This window comes from Lytechinus variegatus, chromosome 10 (assembly GCF_018143015.1).
Source record: "Lytechinus variegatus isolate NC3 chromosome 10, Lvar_3.0, whole genome shotgun sequence".
Lineage (NCBI taxonomy): Eukaryota > Metazoa > Echinodermata > Echinoidea > Temnopleuroida > Toxopneustidae > Lytechinus > Lytechinus variegatus.
In genome coordinates, this window is record NC_054749.1 from 11,882,417 (window position 1) to 11,909,962 (window position 27,546).

The following is a 27,546-nucleotide window of genomic DNA, read 5'->3' on the forward strand; positions in this document are numbered from 1 at the left end:
ATTTTTTCAGTTTCCTACAGATAGCACCTGCAGAATTTCCCCGGGCTCTGCTTGTTGTTATCCTCTTCGTCAATATTAAAGGGGAATGAAACCCTTGGAAAAAATGGGTTTGTGTGGAAAGAGAAAAATCAAATAATAAGATCAAAGAAAGTTGGAGGAAGATCAGACAAATAATGAGTGAGTTATGAGCATTTGAATATTGTGATTTAATACTAATGTATGGAGATCCTCACATTGGCAATGCGACAGATATGTGTGATGTCACATGTGAACAACTTTCCCTTTGATGGACTATAGAATACCCCCAAAATGTCTCATTTTGCTCTTTCTTATGGTGATACAACCTCTTTATCCATAATATATCCTTTGCAAATCTGTATTACAAACCCTCTTTTAGAAAGAATTAATGATCTACTGGTAGATGTGATAAAAGAGGCATTTTAAGTGAAATATATTCAAAACCGATGGGAAAGTTGTTCACATGTGATATCACACATCTTTGTCGCATTGCCAATGGGAAGATTTTCATTACAATAATAATCTAAACTTCAAATGCTCATAATTTTCTTATTATTCATTCATTTGTTCTCAAACTTTTGTTGATCTGTTTCTTTGATTTTTCTGTTTTTACACAAGCTATCTTGTTTCAATGGTTTCACTTTCCTTTAACCCATTGGAGACTGCATAGTTTAGGTTTAACATGTGTTTTCTGTACTCCTCCATCCCTTATATATGCAAGGGGTTAATATGCATTGCATTAACATCATTATCATAATCATCATTTTTAAAAATTTTGTTCATGATTTGTTCATAATCCATACAGCTGCTGTTGCTGGAACTGTGAATATTGGGGCTGTTACAGCTCAAGAACTGGAGGTACTCTGGTCGACTGATGGCATCGCTGCCAACTCCTTCAGGGTTCTTCTGTTCAGTGAGGATGGCTTACAGCAATTTGAACAAAGTGTTCCAGCTGGAACCACATCTGTATTATTTGAGAACTTGACACCGGAAACCCCGTACATTGCTGTTGTTGAAGCTATCATTAGAGATGTACTGACAAATACAGATCAAGCTTCTGTTGTTGGATCAGATGAAGCAACAACCAGTAAGAATTGTAGATTCAGATTCAGATCTATTTCATTGATCCATATAAAAAATTATAGAAAATTTGCCCTCCACTGGCAGTACTAAAGACATATAGATAAAAAAAATCAAACATTGAAAGAAAATAAAGATCAACATATATTAAACAAATATATCAGGCTTTGAGAAAGTATAGTGGAATTATTTATCGGAGGTTGGTCTAGCAATTACTATTTTTCCCGAAATAGTAGTTTTGCCAGTCCAACCGAGGATTAATAATTTCCATTATGCTTTTCAATGTAATGCCTGATATATTTGTTTTATATCCTACTCTTAACCAAATTTTTAACCAAAATCTATGCACTGAGCTTCCAAAGTCTGGTTGCTTGCCTCGAATTACCTGCTTTTCTTAGAGCCACCGCGCTCAGCAGAATGCAGATTAGTGCCTGCGCCGACGCATCACGGGAGTTGCCCGGGAGAGAGAGCTCGCTGGCCGAGAGTTCGCTGAATATCCAGTTTTCTGAAATAATGGTATAGTGAAAAATATATTGAGGTCTGACGTCACGCAACATCATAGTTGAAATATATTTGGTCACATGATGCTATTCAAACCAATCACTATACAGGATTCAATCTATCTAGGATATAATACTTGATAGTTGCGCTGTAATCCTTTTGGCGGCTCATACAGCTAGCTATACAAGGATGATGAATGAAGTGAGCCACTGGAAGCCACCGGTAGGCATAGCTATTCATATGCACAGAAGAACATGCTATGCCGAGTGTGAGTAGAAAAAAACCCCAATCCACTGAATTGAAAACATATGGTAGTCAATACAACATAAAAGGAAATTATAAAATAAATTACACTTTAGAATCCTTTCTAGGAGTTACAGTGATGAAAACATTAAAATGGTGGTAATTTCTTTGCTTTAATGATGACCTACATGAAAAAAATCATAATTTATTGTTCAAAATAGACATGAAATGAAATACTCCGAAAGTTTGCTTTGCCCAATTGATCGTGGGCCCGGCAGCCACTGTGCAGCGCCAGATCGACGAGGCTCTATCCCTTTAATCGTTGAACGCCAAACAGGGTAGCAGCAACTCCCATCTTTTAACGTCTTTTGGGCTGACGGGCCCGGTGTTTGAACCCCCGCCTCCCGGTTGTGAGACGAACGCTCTACCAACTGAGCCAACACACCGGTTATGCTATACCTACATCGTTGTAATATCCACCTTGTCTAACATCACTTAGTGTATATGATTAGTTGAGCTGTTTATGAACCAAATTATCATGTGACAAAATGCAAAATACTACTAATCAAACTTGATGGAAATTATAGACCCTCTATCTGAATTAGCCTAAATGATAGTTAAACCACCATATTATTCAACCAAGTGATGGTGGGACCACAATAAGTATACTGGTCAAGTAGTTTTAGCCATGATGGAGTTAGAATCAAGACAATCTGAGGTTTTTACCGTCTGTTTTGACCGAGTGAAAATAAACCTTCTTCCATGCCCTTTTAGTGAAAAAAGGAATTAAAAAGAATTTGTTCCAAATTTATTCAAACATCAAATGTAATCATACATGTTAAAAGGGTTGTTGTTGGGTATGAGTATTTTAGACAATTGCTCTCATTGTGCCCATGCATTTCTTTCACTTTTAGCTCCTTTTATTGTTTGCTGAAGCATGAGCAATATTCTGTCATATTCACTATGTGAGAGAAAATAATATTTCCACTACCCTGAAGAAAAGTGTTAAATATGCACTATAGGGGGGGGGGGGATATTTTCATAAACTGAAGAATTGATGGTAGTTGGTAAATGAAATACCACTTGCCTTTCTACATTTTCTTTCTTAAAATGGTTCTTATTTTAGTCATACAAACCTGTGTCTCGGAATAGTTCAATAGAGATCAATTTATAGCAAAGGTCATATTTACTATAGAAGCTGGTGCATATTATCAAAGGGACGTTACACTTGACAGCCATGAGCATTATGTACTTTACCCGGGTGTAACAATCATTTACCAGTATTGTCTCTGATAGAAATGTTATTATATCTTAAGGCTGGTATTCTTAAATCATGTTTAAAGGACAAGTCTACCCCAATAAAAACTTGGTTTGAATAAAAAGAAAAAATCAACAAACACGGCACTGAAAATTTCATCAAAATCGGTTGTAAAATAAGAAAGTTATGATATTTTAAAGTTTTGCTTAAATTCACAAAATAGTTATATGCACATCCTGGTCAGTATGCAAATGAGCAGAGTGATGATGTCATCCACCTACTATTTCTTTTGTATATCATTATATGAAATAAGAAACATTCTGATTTTCTCCTCATCATGTGAAACAAAATTTTATTCTCCCCTGAACATGTGCAATTACCAATACTTTAACAGTTTGTGGTTAAATCAAGTTGGTCCCAATTGTCAAATCTGAAAAAATTGAAATATTGTGTAATTCAAACAATAAAAAACAAAAGAAATAATGAATGAGTGACATCATCAACTCTCTCATTTGCACATCAATGAGTTGTGCATATAACTGTTTTGTGAAAAATAAGCGAAACTTATAAATGTGAAAGCTTTCTTATTTTACATCCGTTTTTGATGAAATTGTCATTGTTATGTTCTTTTGATTTTTCTCTATCCATTGTAATCATCAATTTTCTGGGGTGGACTTGACCTTTAACTTAGACCATGGTCTGTGCTAAAATTATTGAAAGCCAAAAGTGTCAAAGATTTTAGAAAGTTGTATGTTTCTTATGTTCACATGCTCCTTTCCGATTCATCGATGGTGAAGACAATCATCTATTAACTTTTTATACTACTTACACATCCGCTGCATTTTATTTCAATTTCTTTTATATTTCTGCCATTTTTATTTTCTTATTATTGCTTATATTGTAATTTAAATTCTTTTTACTCCTTTGTTGTATACTTGTATATAGGCCTATGTTTGTATGTTTTTTTTTAAAGGATGTCAAATAAATGAATTGAATTATGTTTATGTAACATTTGGCTATCCGTACTTAAACCACAACTTAAAACCGGAGTTTAAGTTAAACCAGACTTCAGCATACAGGCCTAAGTAAACTAAGCTTTTGTATCTGTTAAAGTAAATTATGAAACACTGACTGTGGATCATTTCAGATAGCCTACCAGGTACTAGCAGCGTTACTGTGGACAGCACAACTGGAAATTCAGCAACGCTCTCATGGACTTTTAACCAGGCAGCCACAGACTACTTAATCTCTTACATCAGTGCCGATGGTTCGCATACTGGTTCCTTTAACCCAGACGGGAACGGCAACACAGCTGTCGTTGTGCCTGGGCTTCAACCACAGACAACATACACATTCTCAGTGCAAGGAACAGACGGCACAAATACGTTTAACGTCGGATCAGCTGTAGGTACAACAGGTAGGTCATCCCAAACACAAAATTAATGAAGTTACTGAGTTTTGGTGTGCTTAAGAGTGCAACTGTGTGGGGGTGGGTGTGTGTGTGTGTGAGGTTGGGTTAGTGTTGGGTTGAGAGTTGTATGCTGCTTGATAATTGCATGATACAGCTATTAATTAGAATGGAATATCATAATATCAATACAGATTGTCGTTGTAAGGCATTCTATGAGGTCAGGTGAAACACAAAAATTCAGTAATAAAATTGACGGGAAGCCATCAATCTCAAAATGAAGAGGATGGTCAGGGGGATTTCCTAGGCCTCTCTGATAGCTCTTTGTTCGTAGATTTCTTTTGTATTTCTTTCTCTTTAGAAAGTATGTCCATCTAGGTTACATGTACATATAAAACTACATTTTACTCTTTGATCTACATTGTTGAGTTTAGTTGGATCGAGACTTATTTTTATCTTGCAATGTTTTTACCAGGTTTGGATACGACGGTAACATTGGATTCAGTTACAGATAGCACGGTTACACTTTCCTGGACAGCCATAGATGGTAGTACTTTCTACCAGGTTTTATACAGGCCTACTGGCTCAACTCAACCGGAACAACAAATGATAGTTTCTAATGGACCACAAAACACCCAAACCACACTAACTGGACTCACACCAGCTACAATGTATGATATTCGAGTTGTGGCTTTCCCGGGTGGTGGACCATTGGAAGTTGGAAGCATCACGCCAACAACAGGTCTGTACACAATTTATCTTCAATCATGACCCTTGTAAATCTGAAGGCTATGTCGATGGTTCTTAGTAGTGTTATGCAGCCCAAAATGGTACCAAAGTCTGAAACCATGTGTTTAACATTTGATAGAGTATTATCTTATATACAGAAATAAATTTTCATAAAGTTCAGAAATAGTCCCGTTGCCTATTGCAATTTTTTTGTACTTTTGTCGTCATTCTCATTTTCTTATGCGCTTTGATGACTCAATCATATTCTTTTTTGAATGTAATAAACCCTGTACTCATCTGGTGTTGAAAAGGAAAAAAAAAGTTGTTTGGATTATCTCTTGAATGTTTAGGTCAATTCAAATAATGTAAATGAGTGCAGGTAAAGGCCAATTAATATGATATAAATTTAAATTGTAGGTATTCTGAATGAGGTTATTGTGGATTCGGTAACACCAAACACAATAGCTCTCCGCTGGACGAATTTGCCAGACAACATTAATTATGAGATAACCTACACTGCACCAGATGGAACACAACGAGTGGTTTCCTCAGGCACCAACCCCAACATCATCCTTACTGGACTTATTCCTGCCACTCAGTATGATATCTCAGTACGTTCAACATCTAACCAAGGACAGCAATCAGCCGTTGGTACCACTACTGCTACTACTGGTAAATATTCCATAAATCCATAATGAAAACTCACTGGAAATGCATTCAAGATGAAATTTCATCTATTATGATTAGTATGATTCAGCCACTATCAACACGATTCGCTCTGAAACACATAACGGATGGTCCATCTGTCACATGACATCTGCATATGAGTAAGGATCAGAGTTGCGGCATTGCGGGAATGGTAATAATTGTCACTATATAGCAAACCCCTTATGTCCGTATGTGTGTGCTGACATCAACAACTCTGACGTCTGCAAGTCATATATTAGGTCATCATATCTTCATATCGTGACTTTTCCAGCCAATCGGAGACATACTCTGCAACGCACTGTGCACAGGGAACCGTGTTAGAGTATATAGATTTTTTTTTACGTTTGCTCATTCTCCTGAAGACAACAATAACACATTTTTTCAAAATGTGGTTCTTTTCAAGAACAACACACTCAAGAATACATGGTTTACCATGAAAATGCTGCACTCTTTCTGCTTCACCATGAAAACCTCCAGAAGTTACAGATATGTATGCTAATGCATCTTGGTGATCTTGTTTTTTGCAGTTCCAACACAAGTTACAATAACTGAAACAACTCCAAATTCAATCAGCGCAAGTTGGACAGAGATAACAGACGCCTTGACATACCGCATAGACTTTGTCAGTGCCGATGGCCTACACACTGGGTCTATCAATTCACCTGTACCGCCGGCAGTTATTGATAGTCTACAACCAGGTACAATGTACACAATAACTGTTCTTGGTACTACAGTGGATGGACAGACCATCCCAATTGGTTCAGCTTCTGCTACAACAGGTTGGTATATTTAGCTTGTCTACATACCGGAGAAAGATTGTAAATAGCTTTTATGAATATTTAGACCTTCCCATATTTGCATTACTACTTTGATTAATCATGTTATTAATATGAATATATATTCCTTGTCTTCATCACCTTAAATATACATTTTTTTCAATTCATGTTTATTTTTCTCTCTGCGTAAGATGAACATATGATAAAATGCATGAGGAAGAAAGAATACATATCATCAAAGACATAATAAGTTTACAAGAAAAAAAAGCATTGAGAGGTAAGCAGCCAAGAAGGACAAAATTTCCATATAATACGTCCAACCCAAATTAATTTACAATTTCGTGCTTGATTGAAATGAATCCAATGACCGGGGTAATAATATGCTTTAACGCGCTTTGGGCCATTCTGTGAAAAGCGCTTTATAAAAACTGGCTATTATTATTATTATTAATATCAATAGTTACAAAATATATTGAACAAGTAGAAAACATTAAAAAGACATAGAGACACAAGTGGTATGATTTAAATTATTTATAAAAATATTTACGAATGGGTTCAATTATCATTAATATATTTCTAAAGTTATGTTTGGAAATATGAAATGAACAAGAAATTTTCAAATTAACTGGCAAAGAATTCCAAAATACTGGGCCACAGAAGAAAATAGATTTATGTAAAAGGCAAGTTCTTATTTTATGAAATATCTTATTGGAAGTGAAAAGTGAAATAGAGAGAAATTTCTTCTCTGTTAAAAATAAAGATTTTTGAATTAAGACAAGATAAAAATGATGCTTCTAAAGTTTTTTGTCTTAAGTTTGTTTAAGTTCTTACAATTATCTGTTCTTCCAGGTATTGGCACGTCAGTCAATGTGGGCCCAGTTACATCAAGCACAATTGCCCTGGACTGGACCCTTATCCCTGATACCAATACTTATCAGGTAGCTTACACTGGACCAGATGGACAAGTGCAGCAGGCTTTGTCAACCACCCCTGACACCATCCTTACCGGACTAAATCCTGTATCTCAGTATGACATCACAGTGAGGGCTATTACTAACGGTGGACAACTGGTAGATGTTGGCATTACAACTGCCACTACAGGTGCACTTTTCATTTATATCTGCATGAATTCTTGCGATAACCCAAGTATATATATCTGCATGTAATTTGATGAATTGATTAAATTAGAAATATGAAATTAAAGACAAAGTTCATATGAATTGGCTACTTGCTTCCCCCCTCCCACCTCAGTGTAAAAGCCTGGTCTGAAAAAGCCCACTTAAATAGAATTAGTGTAATTTTTTTCTGAAGGTCATGGTTTTTAGTTCAAGATTAAAAGAAATAGTCCTTAAATATTGCTGTTGCTATAGGTATTGACACTTCGGTCACTGTGGGTGCTGTTACACCAAACACCGTAGACATCAGCTGGACACCTGTCCCTGGTACCAATATATATCAGATAATATACACTGGACCAGACGGGCAGCAGCAACTAGGGCAGGTTCTTCATCCCACCACTGATTTCACCCTTACTGGACTTACTCCTGCATCTCAGTATGACATCACTGTAAGGGCATTTAACACTGATGCTGGACAACAAACAGATATTGGCACTGCTACTGCAACTACAGGTACACATTCACGTATTGGTCTTAATTACAAAAAAACAACAACTTAAAGTTCATTGTTTTGGGGGGTTAACTAGGCACTTCTTGATTTTACAAAAAGCATCAGCGTGAGGGTGCAAGTGTGTCAGGGTGGGTGTGTATGTGTAAGATTGGGTTAGTGTGTGTGATTGAGAGTTGTATGCTGCTTGATAATTGCATGATACAGCTATTAATTAGAATGGAATATTATAATATCAATATGGATTGTCGTTGTAAGGCATTCTATGAGGGCAGGTGAAACACAAAGTTTCAATAATGAAATTAACGGGAAGCAATCAATCTCAAAGAAGAAAGAGGTGGTCAGAGGGATTTCCTAGGCTTCTCTGATAGATCTTTGCAGATTACTCTCTCTCTCTTCAGAAAGTATGTCGATCATCAAGGTTATATATGAAACTACATTTTACTTTCTGCTCCACCATTGTAGAGTTTAGTTAGATGGAGACTTATTTTTATCTTGCAATGTTTTTACCAGGTATGGATACGACGGTAATATTGGATTCAGTTACGGAGAACACGGTTACACTTTCCTGGACGGCGATAGATGGTAGTACTTTCTACCAGGTCTTATATAGGCCTACTGGCTCGACTCAACCTGAACATCAAATGATAGTTTCTAATGGACCACTAAACACCCAAACCACACTAACTGGACTCACACCAGCTACAATGTATGATATTCGAGTTGTGGCTTTCCCGGGAGGTGGACCATTGGAAGTTGGAAGCATCACGCCAACAACAGGTCTGTACACAATTTATCTTCAATCACAACATTCAGCCCTTTATTTTTCTTTGAAAATGTGAAGGCAATGTAGATGGTTCTTGGTAGTGTTATGCAGCTTTAAATCGTACCAAAGCCTGAAACCATGTGTTTTTAATATTTGATTATTATTATCTTATATACAGAAATCCTTTTCCCTAAAGTACAGAAATAGTCTCGTTGCATAATATGTAAATTATTACAATTTTTATACAAATACATGTTTATGTAAAACATCCTTCATATTTCATTTTATAGTAATCAGTATGCCTTACATATTTTATAAAGAAAATTTCTAGTTATGAAAATGATGTGCAGCCAAGATCAAATATTAGTTATGTCTATGACTAACGAGAATTAAACACCTAATCAAAGTCTCACTTGATTGTCTAGTTGTCTCAGGTCATTGACAATGCTATATGTATCTCTCTCAACATGCTCAGTCTTGATCACAACGATGATCCATCTAACACTAGTCCAGGGGCTTGTCTTACAAAGAGTTGCTATTGATCCAATCAACCACGACTATGAAAAACCAGCAACCCCAAGATCTAAAATGCATATGTCTGTTAAAAACGTTTTATGAATAGGTATATTCATGCATGCTTCATTATCGTGACCTTCCAGTGAGCTTCGTTTAGTTTGGAAAGGAATATTGAGGAAATTACCTGGATGAAAACTTATGATATTGGTGGATTGCCATAGTTGAGGTTGATCAGATCAATCACAGCTCTTTGTGAGATGGGACCCAGGAGCTAATTTCTTTAAAGGACAAGTCCACCCCAACAAAAACTTGATTTGAATAAAAAGAGAAAAAATCAACAAGCATAACACTGAAAATTTCATCAAAATCGGATGTATAATAAGAAAGTTATCACATCTTTAAAGTTTCGCTTCATTTCACAAAACAGTTATATGAACGAGCCAGTTACATCCAAATGAGAGAGTCAATGATGTCACTCACTCACTATTTCTTTTGTTTTTTATTGTTTGAAATATGAAATATTTTGATTTTCTTGTCATTGTCATGTGAAATGAAGTTTCTTTCCTCCCTGAACACGTGGAATTCCATTATTTTAACATTTTGTGCTTCAGGCAAGGAGGTCCTAATCATCAAATTCATAAAAATTGAAATATTGTGTAATCCAAACAATAAAAAAACAAAAGAAATATTGAGTGAGTGACATCATCGACTCTTTCATTTGGATGTAACTGGCTCGTTCATATAACTATTTTGTTAAGAATAAGCGAAACTTTGAAATGTCATAACTTTCTTATTTTACATCCGATTTTGATGAAATCTTCAGCATTGTGCTTGTCTGATTTTTCTCTATTGATTCAAATCAACATTTTTCTGAGGTGGACTTGACCTTTAATAGCAGATTTTTGTGTCCTTGAGACATTTACCAGGCTAAATGTTGGCTTGTCTACCATTTTCAACCTTCTGAGGCTTTTCATGACCAATTCAAGAGTGGGAGTGATAAGAGGCCAACTCCAGTCTGATGGGGAGGGATGGGAAAGTCCGTTGGCTCTCACTATCCATATAGGATACTCGACAGTTTCTGATTTCATCTCATCGATGAGCGGTACCCTCAAGACTTTGCTGGAGAGTTAGATGAACACATCATCTGTGTCATCTGCTTACATTGTTTTTAATCATTTTTGAATTTGTATAATTTCATTGTCTTCATTCTGATTTTCTCATGCCCTTTGATGACTCACTCATATTCTTTTTTTATTGTAATTAACCCTTTATCAATCTGGTGTTGAAAACGAAAAAAAAAAGGTTGGCGCGATTATCTCTTCAATGTTTAGGTCAATTCAAATAATTTGATGAGCGCAGGTGAATGACAAATAAACATGATATGAATTTAAATTGTAGGTATTCTGAATGAGGTTATTGTGGATTCGGTAACACCAAACACGATAGCTCTCCGCTGGACAAATTTGCCAGACAACATAAATTATGAGATAACCTACACTGCACCAGGTGGAACACAACAAGTGGTTTCCTCAGGCACCAGCCCCAACATCATCCTTACTGGACTTACTCCTGCCACTCAGTATGATATCTCAGTACGTTCAACATCTAACCAAGGACAGCAATCAGCCATTGGTACCACTACCGCTACTACAGGTAAATATTCCCTAAATAATAGTTACTAAATCCAGAGGAAAAAATCACAAAAATGCATTCCAGAAGAAATTTTATCTCGTATGATAAGTATGATTCATCCACTATCAACATGATGGACTCTCTGAAAGACATAATGGATGGTCCATCTGTCACATGACATCCACACATGACATCTACACATGAGTGAATGACACAGTTGTCGGCCGCAGGAGTGGTAATCGCTTTTATTGTATATAGCAAACCCCTTATGTCCTTATTTGTGTACTGACATTCACAACTCTGGCATCTGAAACACTGTCACTTACGTCCTCATATATTGGTATCATGTGACTTTTCCAGCCAATCAGAGACATATACTCTGCAACGCACAGGGAACCCTGTTAGAATGTACGGCTTCTTTTTTGTTTGCTCATTCTCATGAAGGCAACAAGAACGCATTTCTCAAAATATCGAGTTTAGGTGGTCCTTTTCAGGACCAACACATGCCCATTCAAGATTACATGGTTTGCTGTCAAACGGCTACACTCTTTCTTGCTACACCCTGAAAACCTTCAGAAGTTCTAGTTATGTATGCTAATGCATCCCGGTGATCTTGTTTTTTGCAGTTCCAACACAAGTTACAATAACTGAAACAACTCCAAATTCAATCAGCGCAAGTTGGACAGAGATAACAAATGCCTTGACATACCGCATAGACTTTGTCAGCACTGATGGCCTACACACTGGATCTATCAATTCACCTGTACCCCCGGCAGTTATTGATAGTCTTCAACCAGGTACAACGTACACAATAACTGTTCTTGGTACTACAGTGGATGGACAGACCATCCCAATTGGTTCAGCTTCTTCTACAACAGGTTGGTATGTTTAGCCTGTCTGCATATCGGATAAAGATTGTAAATAGCTGTTATGAATATTTAGACCATCCTATATTTGCAGTACCACTTTTAATAATCATGTTATTGATATCTGTATTCCTTGTCTTCATCACTTTAAATATATTTGTTTGTTTCAATTCAAGTTTATTTTCCTCTCTGCGTAAGATGAACATATGATAAAATACATGAGGAAGAAAGAATACATAACATCAAATACATATAAGTTTACAAAAAAAGCTTTGAGAGGCAAGCAGCCAAGAAGCAGAAAATTTCCCTATATAATAAATCTGACCCAAATTACTTTAAAAGAACAATTATTGACAATATCAATAGTTGAAAAACATATAAAGCAATTAGAAAAAAAATGTTATTTGAATTATATATAAAAAAATGTTTACAAATGGGTTTATCATCATTAAGATATTTATAAAGTTAAGTTTCAAAATATTAAATGAACAAGACATTTTAAAATTAAACAGCTAAGAATTCCAAAGTACTGGGCCACGAAAGAAAATAGATTTTAGCAAAAGGCAAGTTCTTGTTTTAGGAAATATCTTTTGGAAGTGAAAAGTGAAATAGAAAGAAATTTCCTCTCTGTTTAAAGATAAAGATTTTGAATGAAGAAAAAAACCTGTTTATTCTTTGACAAGATAAAAATTGAAAGCTTTGAAAGTGTTTTGTCTCCAGTTTGATTTTTTCTTGAAGTCCTTACAATTATCTGTTACTCCAGGTATTGGCATTTCAGTCAATGTGGGCCCAGTTACATCAAGCACAATTGCCCTGGACTGGACCCCTATCCCTGATACCAATACTTATCAGGTAATTTACACTGGACCAGATGGGCAACAGCTGCAGGATTTTCCGACCACCCCTGACACCATCCTTACTGGACTAAATCCTGTATCTCAGTATGACATCACAGTGAGGGCTATTACTAACAGTGGACAACTGGTAGATGTTGGCACTACAACTGCCACTACAGGTGAACTTTTCATTTATATCTGCATGAATTCTTGAGATAACCCAACTGTATATCTGCATGTAATTTGATGAATTGATTAAATTAGAAATATGAAATATAGACAAAGTTCATATTAATTGGCTACTTGCTTCCCCCCTCCCTCCCACCTGTAAAAGCCTGGTCTGAAAAAGCCCAGGCTTTTTAAATAGAGTTAGTGTAATTTTTTTCTGAAGGTCATGGTTTTCAGCTCAAAATTAAATAAATAGTCCTTAAATATTGCTGTTGCTATAGGTATTGACACTTCAGTTACTGTGGGTGCTGTTACACCAAACACCGTAGACATCACCTGGACACCTGTCCCTGGTACCAATATCTATCAGATAATATACACTGGACCAGACGGGCAGCAGCAACTAGGGCAGGTTCTTCATCCCACCACTGATTTCACCCTTACTGGACTTACTCCTGCATCTCAGTATGACATCACTGTAAGGGCATTTAACACTGATGCTGGACAACAGACAGATATTGGCACTGCCACTGCAACTACAGGTACACATAATATCTTTCAGTTTCACGTTCTGTTCTCAATGACAAAAAAAAAATACTTCTCTTTTTCTTTAATTACGCAATTATTGATTTTGCAAAAAGCATTAGCTTTCAGCATTATATACATATATATTATGGATGTGGTGATTTTTTACCTGATTGCTAAGAAAGCATGAATGCTTGTAAGCAAGCAACCAGAGGACCGATGGCTTAAAGTCCCCTCCGAAGGACCTGGTACTGAGGATTAATGCCTTATCAAAGGGCACTAGCGCACCTAGTGGGAATCAAGCCAGGGTCACCAGAATACGAATCCCCCGCTCTACCGACTGAGCTATCGCGCCTCCTTATGTATACATATGATACATTATATATATATATATATATATATATATATATATATATATATATATATATATATATATATATATATATATATATACAGTGCTTCCCACAAAAAACGAAACCCAGATTTATCGATGATTTATAATTTAATCACAAATACTAATAGACCAATGACCTACCATTGTAAAGCTTAGAATCTCCTCTTTCATCTGAAATTACTTAGATTATTTCTCATTCACGCATGAGTGAGCAAAACCAATTTGAAAAGGGGATACCAACAAGTCACTTGGCGGGCTGTATCTGGGTTTCAAAAAGAAAACCACATTTTCAAAAAGTTCAATATCTGCTCTTTAATTTGATACCTCAATTACAGAAAGTGGTCAAGAAATAAGAAAGTTCTGGTTATTTGAAACAAGGCTTAATTTTCTATATTTCATAATATAAAGAGGTTTTACAGGCTAGCGTTCAAACTCACTCGACACTCCAGTTTTGTTGACGATCAGCCATGCATTAAGTCTTTTGTTACCGTGCGATAGCTCCTGTGGGAAACCGGCAAAAACACGTTTATTTAATGAAATTATGGAATTACAAGCACTATTTCGAGGGATCATAACTTTTTAAGTTCTTGATCATTTTCTGTGATTAAGGTATCAAATAAAAGAGCAGATATTGAACCAGTTTTAGTCATGTGACTTTTCTTTTTGAAATTCAGATACCCCCCCGCCAAATGAGTTTTTGGCATCCTTTCTTTGAATTGTTTTTGCTCACTCATGCGTGAATGAGGAATAATCTAAGTAGTATCAGATGAAAGAGGAGATTCTAAGGTTTACGTTGGCAGGTCATTTGTTTATTGTATTTGTGATTAAGTTATGATCTATCTTTTTAAATGTTATCAATCAAAGAATCATCTGATCAGTGCAAAGCTGAGAGACACTGACAGACTGACTTTGTAAAGTACAGATTTACCCCGCTCCCCGAGTTGATATGCATTTAACCTTATGTATAGGGTGTAGGAGTTTGATAATGGTTCAAATGTCAACCATGTTATAATTTGAGATATTTTTTATTTGTTTGTTCAGTATTAACCATTGAGAGGTTATGCACATTGCCTTTTCTCACAGATACACTGCTTAATCTGGTTGCCAGTGCTCAAAACATCCAAACAACAAGCTTCGACATCTTGTGGGAAGACAGACCCGAATTCACTTATACTAGCTACATTGCGACAGTCAGTGAAGTAGGGGGTACTTTTTCAGTACAACTTCCAGCCACTGCGAATCGTGATGGTAGAAATATAGTAGTCAATGCTGCGGGCCTTACACCCGGCACAGAATACGATGTTAACATCCAAGGTGTGACCAGTACTGGAGTGCGTGAGGATCAAGTCAATTTCAATGTTTTCACAAGTAAGATGATGGCTTAACTGTTTTAAGCCTTTTCATACACTATTTTTCCAAAGATATAAGCAGTTATAGGCCTCAATTATAAGTTCACAGTTAAACACATCTTTAGGTGAAACGAGCTACCAATAATGGTTTGCCTCTAAATCTATTCTTTATGCAGTCATGAGAATATTATAGGGTGGAGAAATTGAAGTGATTTTCTTCAGAAAATTCGATTTTAGATTTATTTTAGACGTAATTCCATGTAAGAGTTATTTTCCTGGGTGAGAAATAAAAGCAATTTAAACCATGATCTGTCACTGGAATTATACCCCCTCCCATTGCTGTTCATGTCCTTATACTCAACACATACACTGTACATGTACATGCCTTCATGTCATGAGTGGGGATCATGGGGGGGGGTGTTGATTGTGGGTTCTATGGTTCCATAGGGCTGGAAAATTTCCATGGATAATTACAGGAATTTTTACTTGCCGGGAATTTGGGGAATTTTTGGGAATTTTAATTTTTTCACAAAAACTCATCAATTGTTTTTTTTAATATGAACTAATAAATTGATATCCTAAAGTATTATATTTTCAATTCGTATAAAACTATTCTTCGTTCTTTAAATGCCCTGGGTATCAAATATTCTTCATACTGTACGTAAGTACATTATACATACATGTGTATGTTTTATGTACATGTGTTCATTACTCCTTTACTGCAAATGTATCATGATGGAGAATAATGTACAAAATGAAGCTTCTTTTCAATTCAACATAAAAAATAAAACCTCACACATACACTATTTTTCATTTTTCTGTAAATATCAAGGGTTTTACATGTAAGAACCTGCCTTCCATTTACATGTACATGTACCATTACATAATAAACTGTAAATAGAACATTTCCTTCTACTGTGTAATCTCCAGGTACAGACCCATATTTAATCTTTGATACATAAGTTGGACTTCACAGAAGACTAGCACAAATGCAACTTTATATTAATCACAAGGGACCTCCTGTATGCAAGTCATTGGCAGGGGACTTTTCCTCGAATGTAGGGTTTACACAGCAGACTAATCCCCAGGAGCTATGGTCTCACAGGCCTAATTCATTCCCCATAGACTCATGTGTTAAATTGGCACTTTAAAAAATTCATAAAAAATAAGGATGAAATTCGGGGGTCAAATGTTTACTACCAGTGGATAGGATTTATATCTGGCAATCCATATCTGACCAGAAAAGGGTCCCTCGACCGGCTCATTTTAAAAATAAATTGGCGTGTTTGAAGACACCGTCGGGGGGAGCAGATTCATCAACTCAAACAGCAAAATAGCCGTAATCCTTCCGCCAGTCAAAATATAGTCCAAAATTGGGGATATTTCTTCCCAATTAGGGAAAAGGAAGTTCAGTAATTACCAAAAATAGAATCAGTGTTAGATGGACAATCATATGCATACACTTTGTCAATCAGCCATATCAAAATAAAAAAAATAGCAATGGGTTGGCTCGAATGAATATCTAGGGCCTGCCACTAGTGATTAGGCCCGTGAGACCCGATGGCACTGGCTTGTGTGTTTGATGGAAAAACTCAGGTGCAGGAACCAACCATGGTTACTTATACCGTGTTTACACATTGACTCGGCTCGGGTGTTGAATCCGCGAGCCGGATTGAACACTGCGAAGAAGGGATCAGAGATCGCGTTTATACGTACATATAAAAAGGCAAGTTCAACACGGCTCGCGGATCTCGAACGGAAGAATTATGACGTCGCAAATTAAACGCGGGAAATTCACCGCCGGAATCGAATCTTGTCCGTGCGAACAACAACAATGCCAAAAGTGAAAGCGCGCGCAGTGACCTGGTCAAGAGAGTTCGACACGGCTTTCTGTTTAGGCGGCTTGTCAAAGGTGTGCGTGCGTTTTTACCTTTATATTCTGCGGCGAACCCGCTCAGCGTGCCATTGTCCATTTTTCTTTCCTACGGGTCAGTGCTCTTGCCATTTAAGACGACAGCGTTCCCTTTTGCAGCGAAAACGGAAGCGTGCGCTTTTATCTTTTCTTTTGACACCCCCCGGTTGACTCTCCGATAAGATGTTTCTGCATGAGCGCCCTCTATGTCCACGATATCGACGTCTTAGGCAAACTATTTAACGAGCGATCTCTAGTCACTGATCTGGATATCGTTGTGTCCTTGTATCGGTGTGCGTAGTTCAGTGGGGTATACATTTTCAAAAGTTACGCTTTCACATTGTTTTGATAATTTTTCGTTTCGGGTTTCAGTATATGACAAAATTCAATAAGATTTAGATTTCATTTCTTTAAAAGAACAATTAAGCTTTAGCCCTTTAGCACGAGCATGTTGTTTTATTTTGAAGAACATACCGTTAAGAAATTGAATTTCTGAAAGTAAGTGTTCAGGCGAGGGTAAGATTTTTTTCATCACACTGAGCCCGCACAGTCAGCATTGTCGGGTGAAAAGGAAAGATATGGAATTGACCTTAACATCTTTATAAAAAAATGCAAAACCCCACGCAAAAGATGCAATATAAATCATACCTGGGTCCCAAAATGATGGCGTTTAAAGCAATACACTGAAACGCTACTGTGAAAAAAAAACACTAAAAACATAAAATGCCAACGTTTTTTGGTGGAAAAAGGGCTGAAAACTAAGGGCAGCGTTGAAATTCAAATTTGAGCTTAACATAGGTCTATGTTTAATTTAGCCCTCTTGTCAATTTGTTTTTGCTGTGAAATGTCCTTATTTTGAGGACTCTTTTGGGGCGATTTTGCCCCCCCCCCTTGTGGAAAATCCTAGGTACGCCACTGCATTTGTTTAAACATTTGAATTCTAGAAACTTATATATTCACACATAATACAGATGCCGTGCAAAACAAACGAATAAAATATAATTTATTTGAACTTTAAAAATAAAATGGATGCTCAAGCTGTCATATCGGTCATTGTAGCTTAAATGCACAATCCTTGAATTTCATTGCCCGAAATTCAGAACAAAAGGTACTTTCGTTACTTTTTAAAACCATTACAAACATCTTTACCTTCGAACGAAATCAAAAGCACTTAAAAATGAATATTGAAATTATCAAAGTTGAGGTAGTCTTGACCATGAATAGAGTTGAGTGTTTATAAAGGAATTATAGCGTCTTCTATTAATCACATTCTACACTTTAATGACCGATGAAAAATATCGCGTGAATGAAAATGCAAATTAACACATTTAAGTGACTCCGACATGATATTGGACAGGAAAATCTATAAAATCTTTTTACCTGGGATCCGTCTTTATTCTCTTATATAAATTTCCCCTGTGATCTAGAGTGCTCTGTGACCTAGTGTTCTTGATTACCATCCTGGAGCCACATAACCGAAGGGGGGTCTGGGGCTGAGGCCTCAACAAGTACCATGATTTTATGCATGGTGACCCCACCCCTTCAAACCAGTCCGCTGGGGGGAGGGGACTTAATTATTTCTTTCAATGTTCCTGTTCTACTTATAATATTCAATTTTGTCAACTTAATTCTGATGGTTCCTTTTTCATCCAACTTTATTTCTTCCTTTGAATTTTTCTAAAACTTTTCTATACCTATTCTTTTTTAACCTTCACGTTTGACTTGAACAATACGTGTATATTGCCGTTGGTTTCTTCTTCCTATCAAATATTTAAATTAATCTGCAATGTGTGTATGTCAAATTATTGCGAATTAGATTCCCAGTGTCTAAGGTAAACATAATTTACCGACGTAAAGTTAGTAATACGAAAGCCTCTTTGGCCTAGTTTCCCTTCCAACTTTGTACTTCACCTGTTAATCGTATAGCTGCATTCTGTATAGCTTGCATATTTAAATATGCACCAAACAATAAATTAACGTACATAAAATGGTAATACCTCGGTCACATTTGCTCTACGGCGGCCATACAGCGAGTCGAAAACAGCCGTTTTATTCATTTTATTAAAACCTATATTTAGCAGGTCCAAAAACTGTTAAAATGACTGTTTTCGACTCGCCTTAGAACAAATGTGACCGAGGTATTTAGCATACTAGATCAACAAGAATGGAGTGCATGCTGGTGCGGATCCTGCCGGAGTAACACAATACAATCAGCGCCGTATTTATTTTGAACAATAGTTGGGCTCTCAAAAGTATTGTGTTCTATTTTGTGACCTATAGAAGTCAGTGGGTCTATACGGGGGTGTATATTCTGCACATCAGAGGGTACAGTTATGTAGTGAATCCGGGGGGGGGGGGGGTGATCATCCGGTCCGTGTGCCCCCCCCCCTTTGAGAGCCTTTATCAAATTTGTTAATGTAAATATGCCATTTTTACACAAGTGTGCCCCCTTTATTTGAAACTCACAACATGTATTTTAATGAGAACATGTCGTTCATACACAAATGAGGACCTTCACTTTAGCCTGGTAAACAGAGAGTTGGTAGGCAATAAATATAACTCAAATGTTCACATTAAGAGTAGACCTATAAAGAGGGAAGTTACTTGGTTAATCAAAAATGTGTTGATAAAATATCAGTCGAACGTTATGTTATAATCTGCTTCGCCAAATAGGTTCGCCAAATAGGTTTTATGTAATATTGCTCTTTATAAAGGCAAGCATTAAACTACATTAAATGTCGAAATGTTAAGAAATATAATGGAAACCATATCAAAATGCACATTACGAAAAGAAACAAAATCAAGGTTCTAGTATGGGGACAAAACGAGAACAAGAAAACTACCCATTTGATGCTCATTTTAATTCCCCGAAAGCCGGACGTTGAAAATGACATGGGCCAGCGCATTGCAAGCTGTATTTAACGGCTTAATTACCCCATTGACAAGGTAGATTTAAATTACCCCATTCTTGATTGGGGAGATTAACGTATATTCTTGAACATAGAGGTGGTCTGACGGGTTGCGGATTTCAATAGAAAGATGACCTCTTGATTGGTCGGGGTATGTCAAGGGGAGATTATCACTTTGTCAGCGCGGGTGACTGTCTTGATACTTTGATGTTCCCCGATGTGCCTTCTATTCGAAAACCGTGTTTGCAACTAATCCCAATTATGAGACTATTTGGAATCAAAATGAGAGCCTAACTGCACCCTTTTTATAGATTTCGTTTGAAAATAAAATACTTACGTTTAAGGTAAAATTGGAATATGAGAAGGCGCTTCATAATATGTAAACCAAATAGTGTCACTTTTAAGCTTTATTCTTTTAAATCAAATGTAAAAATATATGTAAAATAATCTCGCAAGCCTAATCTAAATAGTGCGAGCACGAAGCGCGCGCTAATTTTTTATTTTTTATTTCATGTATTTTGTCCTAAAATAGCATTCTGGCAATGCTTGTGATCCTAAACGAGATGAATGAATTTAGTACGCATTGATCGTTCTGATAAAAAAGAATCTGTTAACGGCTACTTTTAATTATCTGTAAATGAAAACGTTACATATTTCAACAATCAAATAATGCGAGCGCGAAGCGTGAGCTGAAAATATTTACTTTTCTACCTGAAGAATAGAAGTTCTAAGCAATCTTTGTAATCATGAAAAAGGTAAATACATAACTAAGCAAGCGAAGCGAGCGCGAGGAAATTTGAGATTTGTAGAATTGTGAGTGGATATGGATCACAGTTAAAAAGGAACATATATGATTCATTATTATTACTTTGAGTTTTGACATAGGGCCGGGATATTCGAAGAACAATATTCCATCATGTGAAAATTATGACTGTCTTCCTATTTCTCTTCTTGATATTCCATTGTGAAAAAGGGACAATTTATCAATAAATTAATTCATTAATCTAATAAGCCTAATCAGAGCGCGAAATCTGTCAATATTATATATTTAAAGCACTTTTGTAATTATGAATAAGATGCCTGAGTTGATATATTTTTAACAATCAATGTGCGCGCAAATCGCCAGCCGAAAATTGTTGATAAACTGTCATAAAATTGAGATTTTAATTAGTTTGTAATATAATTAATATTGAAATTTTCATAACTCACCAATCAATATGCGAGCGTGCAGCGCTAGCTAATATGTTTTACAATCTGACATGAATAGGGATATTCTGATAACTAAATATAATCTATGTCTTTCAGGATCATGATAACGCGTTTCAAGTTATACATGGTTCATTGCCGGAAATATACCAATCATCTTCGTTTGTTAATGTTTAATCATCAACATTATCACTGATGTTATTATTCGTATTATCATGTCCATTAATATCACTTCAAAGTTCTAATTACCACCATCATCATCACTGTTATCATCACCATTCATTCATTATCTATTTCCAATCGTTCTCCAGTATCAATTTTATAGTTTATATAATCCCAGGTGAGGTGAATGGGTACCCGGTAGGAAGAAATTCCTCGAATGCTCGAGCGCCCGATCAAGGTAGCCGTGCTAAAGCCGGGGTAATAGTAGCAGGGCCCTCTGGGAGAACAGTTTTCGGAACTGAAGTGGCTACCCTGGGTAAATATGCCGCTATTATTATTATTATTATTATTATTATTAAAAAATGAAAGATAATGGTAATGATTATGGTGATGTTGGTAATCATGAACATTAGATCCGTTTTGTGAGATAATTTATGCGATTTTACACGCTAATCGCTACTCGATGATGGTGAAAGAAATCTTTTAAATAGCACAACAGAAGTCGGGGCGGTAGTTACTGCATACACATATTTTAATACACTACGTTATTACAAAAGATTCCCCATCGGGCGGGCCAACGGTCTTTTGAAGTAGGTTTATCTATTGAAATTACGACAATAATCACGGCAGCGGATATGGGGAATTCAAGACTGTGAGCTTCTAGCTCTCCCATTGTTTTCTGTGGCGAACCCGCTGAGCATGCTATTGTCAATGATTCTCTACTATACGGGTGACTGATCTTGCTTTTTCATGATCATAGGCCAGGGCAATGACTAAGAACAGTTCGATGAGTATCAATGCCAAGCAATCCTGAAAGGTCAATAATGTTCAATTCTCTATATGGAGAAGCTTATATCATGGCCCTATTTGCTTTTGCTTTTAGGCCAGTAAGTGTACTAACTAATATTAATAATAAATAATCACATTCCATCTATTTTAGAGCAATGACCTAATGCTAATATCACTCTACATATTTCCCTGCAGCTTACGGCACCATAATTTATCTTCACCCGTGAATTACCGAATTTTGAAGCTTAAATTATTGAACATAATGGCATCCTAGTATTGTAATGATGTAATCACTGCAAGTGCAATATAAATAAAAACATTAATTTAATTCTACTCACATTGATTTTACTTTAGAACAAACTCACCCCCTCTTCTACTTCTTCTGTTTCTCCGTCGTTATTCTTCTTTTCCACCTTATCATTCTTCTTGTTCTCATCCTTCACTCCCTTCTTCATCTACTCTTCTTACTCCTCCTTTTTTAAATCTTTTTTTCTTCTTCTTCATATCCTTTGTCGTCTTTCATTATTCTTTTTTCTCCACCTCATCCTTTCCTGCTGCTTCTTTCTTTTCCTTCCTCCCTCTCTTCTTGTTGTTCTTCTGCCCACGTACCTGCCCTTCTTATACGTCTCCTACTGCTTTTCCTTCGTCCTTCTTCTTTTTCTTCTTGCGTCTCCTTTTTTTTTCTCTATCTTCCTTTTCCTCTCCGTATCCTTTCTCATCTCTCATTATTAATCTCATCCCTTTTTACTGCTCCTCCATTCTACATGTACGTCTGCTTCTCCTTGGTAATTCTTCTTCTCCTCCTCCTTCTCCCACCCCATCGATTTATGATGATAAAATTATAATGAAATAATAGAAATGTTAACGAAGATAATACTTATAATAGAGAAATGAAGATGATTGCGATAGTAACAGCGGTGATGACGATATCGATAACTATGGGAGGATAAGACCATGTACAGCACAACGTATCAGGCGCAATTTCAAATATGATTACATGACGATTTCGATACGAAATATTCATCATAAATCTAGACCTAGTACATTAATATACACTTATCTTTGTAGAATAATGAAATCGCCGCTCAATATCGATAATTCTGATGATCACTAAAACAGAAAAGCATACGTGGGACAGTGTATTATAACATTGCCTCGAAAAATACCTGACATTTGATGGAATTCTGTGCTTATATCGCTCATTTCTCAGCACTTTTACGACTTTCTTTCACAGGGCTATTTGGCAAATATTTTTCATTTATACAAACACTTCGTTGGTAAATTTCATTGGATTCTGATCGAACAAATTTTCAGATCGTTACCACAGTTGGTATTTATCTTCAATTCCGAACATTACGTTTAATACGTTAAACCAATTAAATGAAGTTATACTTTAGTCTGTTATATGTTGTTTTTATGTTGTACTCTCATACCCCGAGAGGGGATCGATAGGGTGAATAAAATGTAAATCTAAATCAGGGGCGGATCCAGCCTCCGCCAATAGGGGGGGGGGGTGATTTTTTTTCACCCATATTTTCCCCGATCGGCCGCCCAAGGTTGATATTTAATTATTTCTTTGAATTGGTTGTCCCAGTGGCGTAGTGATTATTAAAATTATTTAATAAGTCTTCGCATAATCTTATTCACTCGCCTTCCTCCTCTTATGTTTTCCTCTTCTTTTTTTCTCCTCTCTTTTTTCTTTCTTTCCCTCTTTTTGTGCTCCGGTAATAGGGGGGGGGGCTTTGTAAATGTAGATCCAACCAAGAATCGGATCTATACAACATAATGTCTAAAGGTCAGGGGAGGATCCATGACAGGGGGAAAAAAGGTTCCGCTTTTAGGGGGGGGCACTCTTCTGTTTTGGCTGCATTTTGCATTACAAATTCTAATTGTGCCTCTCATAATGGAAGGGGGCAAGGGCGGCTCCCCCCTAAATCCCCAGTGATAGAAGGGTACAGGAAGTTTGAGGATGCTGATTCATTCATGGCATACAATTTTCGAAATAGACGACCACAATTTCGTAAATATCCAGTCCACGCGCATGCGTACTCTCATTCCGAAGACGCAAGTCATAAAATAATTTCACCCCCACCTGATCACGGTTTCTGCGAGGACACAACTCTGCTTTCTCATGAATATTGATTTCGATGCAGAGGCAGAAATCGGGAGAACCCCTCTCAAATTTCCGAGTTTTTCCACTCTTTCAACTGTATTTCCTCCATTTTTTTCACCCTTCCTCTTATTCCATCCCAATATTATTTTCTTATTTCTCTCTGTTTCCCCTCCCTTTTCTCTCCCTTTGACCTCTTAGTTTCTTTTTCCTCTTTTCACAATCCCTTTTGGTCCCGTTTCTTTAAAACATGGAGATAAAGAAAATTAAGAGACAATATGTTATCCTGGGGAAATGGTTGCCCGTCAAAAATATGAAAAAACTATTTAAAACAGTTTCTAATAAATCTTTGTAAATCTTTTATCTTTCTATGCCTAATAGAGCTAAGCTGTTCCGGTCATATTTATCTTATCATTCTATTTCCTTCTGTTTTTTTTTTTTGGGGGGGGGCGTTCTCGACACCTGTTTGAGATGCGAGTAATAATTAATATTCCAAATCGACGTGAATTCTACGAATGGCTTGGGCCTACGAAACGAAAATATGTGGAATCTTATTTTCCCACCTAAAACATGAATTGACTGTCTTCCAATTGCAAAAAAGAGGTTTTCATGGTTATTGCAGCAAATTCGAAAGATCAGTAACGATTTTTGACACATGCGTGATTTTTTTTAAGCTACCGTGGCTTTATGAATGCACCCGATAGATGCGAACCACAGTTCAGAACAGTGACCCGAACTCTCGATCCGACAGTCAATATGAACATGATGAAGGCACACATTTGTTTTGGTCGTAGAGGGAGCTATTTAGAATAGATTCTTCGGCCTTTCGACAGAAATTAAGACTTGCAGGAAAGACGAACAAAAGAACGGTGGCATTAAAGGGCCTTTGATGGCGGCCGTTCCTTTGAAGTCAAGGGAACGTTGGGCGGGAAAGCCGAAGCGAAAACCCGGATGCGGGAAGAACGATGAAGAACGGTGCATGGACTTTTGACAAGCTACCTTACACACGAAAAAATTGCCGAGTCTGACTCGGCTCGCGGGTTGAAACCTACGATTTTGGCAGATCAAAAAAGCCGTTTCGACACGGCTCGCGGATCACACTGATCGCGTTCACACAGCATAAAATTGCCGTGTTGAGCACGGCTCGCGTGTCGAACCCCCGAGCCGTGTCACTGTGTAAACACGGTATTATTGATTTCTGAGATACCCCCCTCCACCCCACATACCTCCTTCCAAAAAAGGGGTGGGAAGAAAGAAAAATGGCAGTTTTGCCTGCATTATGCAATTTCATATAGCAGCCGTCCTGACTTTGAAAACAACCAAGATTAGTAATTTTTCACAAAGGGAGAAAAAAAAACCATGCACTACGTTTGTTGACCTTATGGCTTTTACCTTGATTGAGAAAATGTCTCGTATTTGTTTCATTTAATTTCCTCTAGTATTTTGGAAAAAATGAACAAAATATTTATTCCTAACAGGATAAATTGAATAAAATAACCTTTGAGCTTGAATCAGCAGTCTGTAATTATACTCATCAAATTAACGCCACAAACAGCACTAAGCTCTCACTTCAGCTATGAAGAAATAAATGAGAAAAGATAATGTTAATGAAATAATAATAATGGTAATGCAACAATAATTAATAAAGATTCTCATCATTTGCAACAAGAACAGAATATTAAGTATGCCTCATATTTCCCTTGTGTAAAGCATGTGTAGTGTACTGCCATCATACATTGCATTGAGCCAGTAATAGAGTAAATCAACTTTGACATGGAATTCATTAAAATTCTGCCCTTTTTAGCATAATGTTCGGTTTGGTGCTTGCTGACAAAGCACAATCAAGCATCATCGGCCAGGGTACTCCTTTCGATTCTTGTATACAAAAATAATTTAGTTACTTTTTTAAAATTCCCGACATTTCTTGAAAATTTCTGAAAATTCCTAAAAAATATTTCACCATTGAAAATATCCAATGCGAAAATACCCGGGAATCTTGGAACCCGAGTGGGGGTACCTCTCGAATTTCAAATTTTGTACTGCAGCCTATGGGAAAGGGTCGTCTCCCCCTCTAGGAATCAAAATCCTTCGAAATTGCTTTGCATGCTACCTATTTGTACTGCAGCCTATGGGAGAGGGTCATCTCCCCCTCTAGGAATAAAATCCTTCGAAATTGCTTTGCATGCTACCTATTTGTACTGCAGCCTATGGGAAAGGGTCATCTCCCCCTCTAGGAATAAAATCCTTCGAAATTGCTTTGCATGGTACCTATTTGTACTGCAGCCTATGGGAGAGGGTCATCTCCCCCTCTAGGAATCAAAATCCTTCGAAATTGCTTTGCATGCTACCTATTTGTACTGCAGCCTATGGGAGAGGGTCATCTCCCCCTCTAGGAATAAAATCCTTCGAAATTGCTTTGCATGCTACCTATTTGTACAGCAGCCGATGGGAAAGGGATCGTCTCCCCCCTCTAGGAATCAAAATCCTTCGAAATTGCTTTGCATGCTATGTATTTGTACTGCAGCCTATTGGAGAGGGTCGTCTCCCCCTCTAGGAATAAAATCCTTCGAAATTGCTTTGCATGCTACCTATTTGTACTGCAGCCTATGGGAGAGGGTCATCTCTCCCTCTAGGAATCAAAATCCATCAAAATTGCTTTGCATGCTGCTTATTTTCTGTTGATATAATCATCCGTAGATACTTTAATGGTTATGTCTCTATCTCATATGACAACAGGACCAAATCCACCCATCGATGGTCGCTTCACCGAGATAAATGGAATGACAGTACTACTTGAGTGGAATCCACCTGCTGATGGGAGAATAGATGGGTATGTAGTGATACATGGTGCAGAAACCCAGGATCCAACTACTTTGACCCAGGTAAGGGCACTCACATGGACGTTGGATAAAACTGCTTTCACCAGCTTGGCATTTGTTGCAGATCTTATGCACTACCCTACCTTTCGACCTCATATTTTCTGATATAGCTCAATTCAATCTTGTAATTTCATTCTTGAACATTTGAAGAGAAATAAATTCTTCATCAATCAATCAATG

The 27,546-nt window shown here is 36.9% G+C and overlaps 1 protein-coding gene across 1 annotated transcript in view; it reads left to right on the forward strand.

Moving 5' to 3' along the window:
- The window catches only part of LOC121422615, a 112,101-nt gene that overhangs the window by 17,027 nt on the left and 67,528 nt on the right, over positions 1-27,546 (forward strand). The window contains exons 7-15 of the mRNA XM_041617772.1: positions 824-1,105; positions 4,248-4,517; positions 4,984-5,250; positions 5,655-5,909; positions 6,473-6,724; positions 7,571-7,822; positions 8,092-8,352; positions 15,134-15,418; positions 27,224-27,369. Coding sequence (XP_041473706.1) covers positions 824-1,105; positions 4,248-4,517; positions 4,984-5,250; positions 5,655-5,909; positions 6,473-6,724; positions 7,571-7,822; positions 8,092-8,352; positions 15,134-15,418; positions 27,224-27,369 — 2,270 coding nt within the window. The remainder of the gene's footprint in view (positions 1-823; positions 1,106-4,247; positions 4,518-4,983; positions 5,251-5,654; positions 5,910-6,472; positions 6,725-7,570; positions 7,823-8,091; positions 8,353-15,133; positions 15,419-27,223; positions 27,370-27,546) is intronic.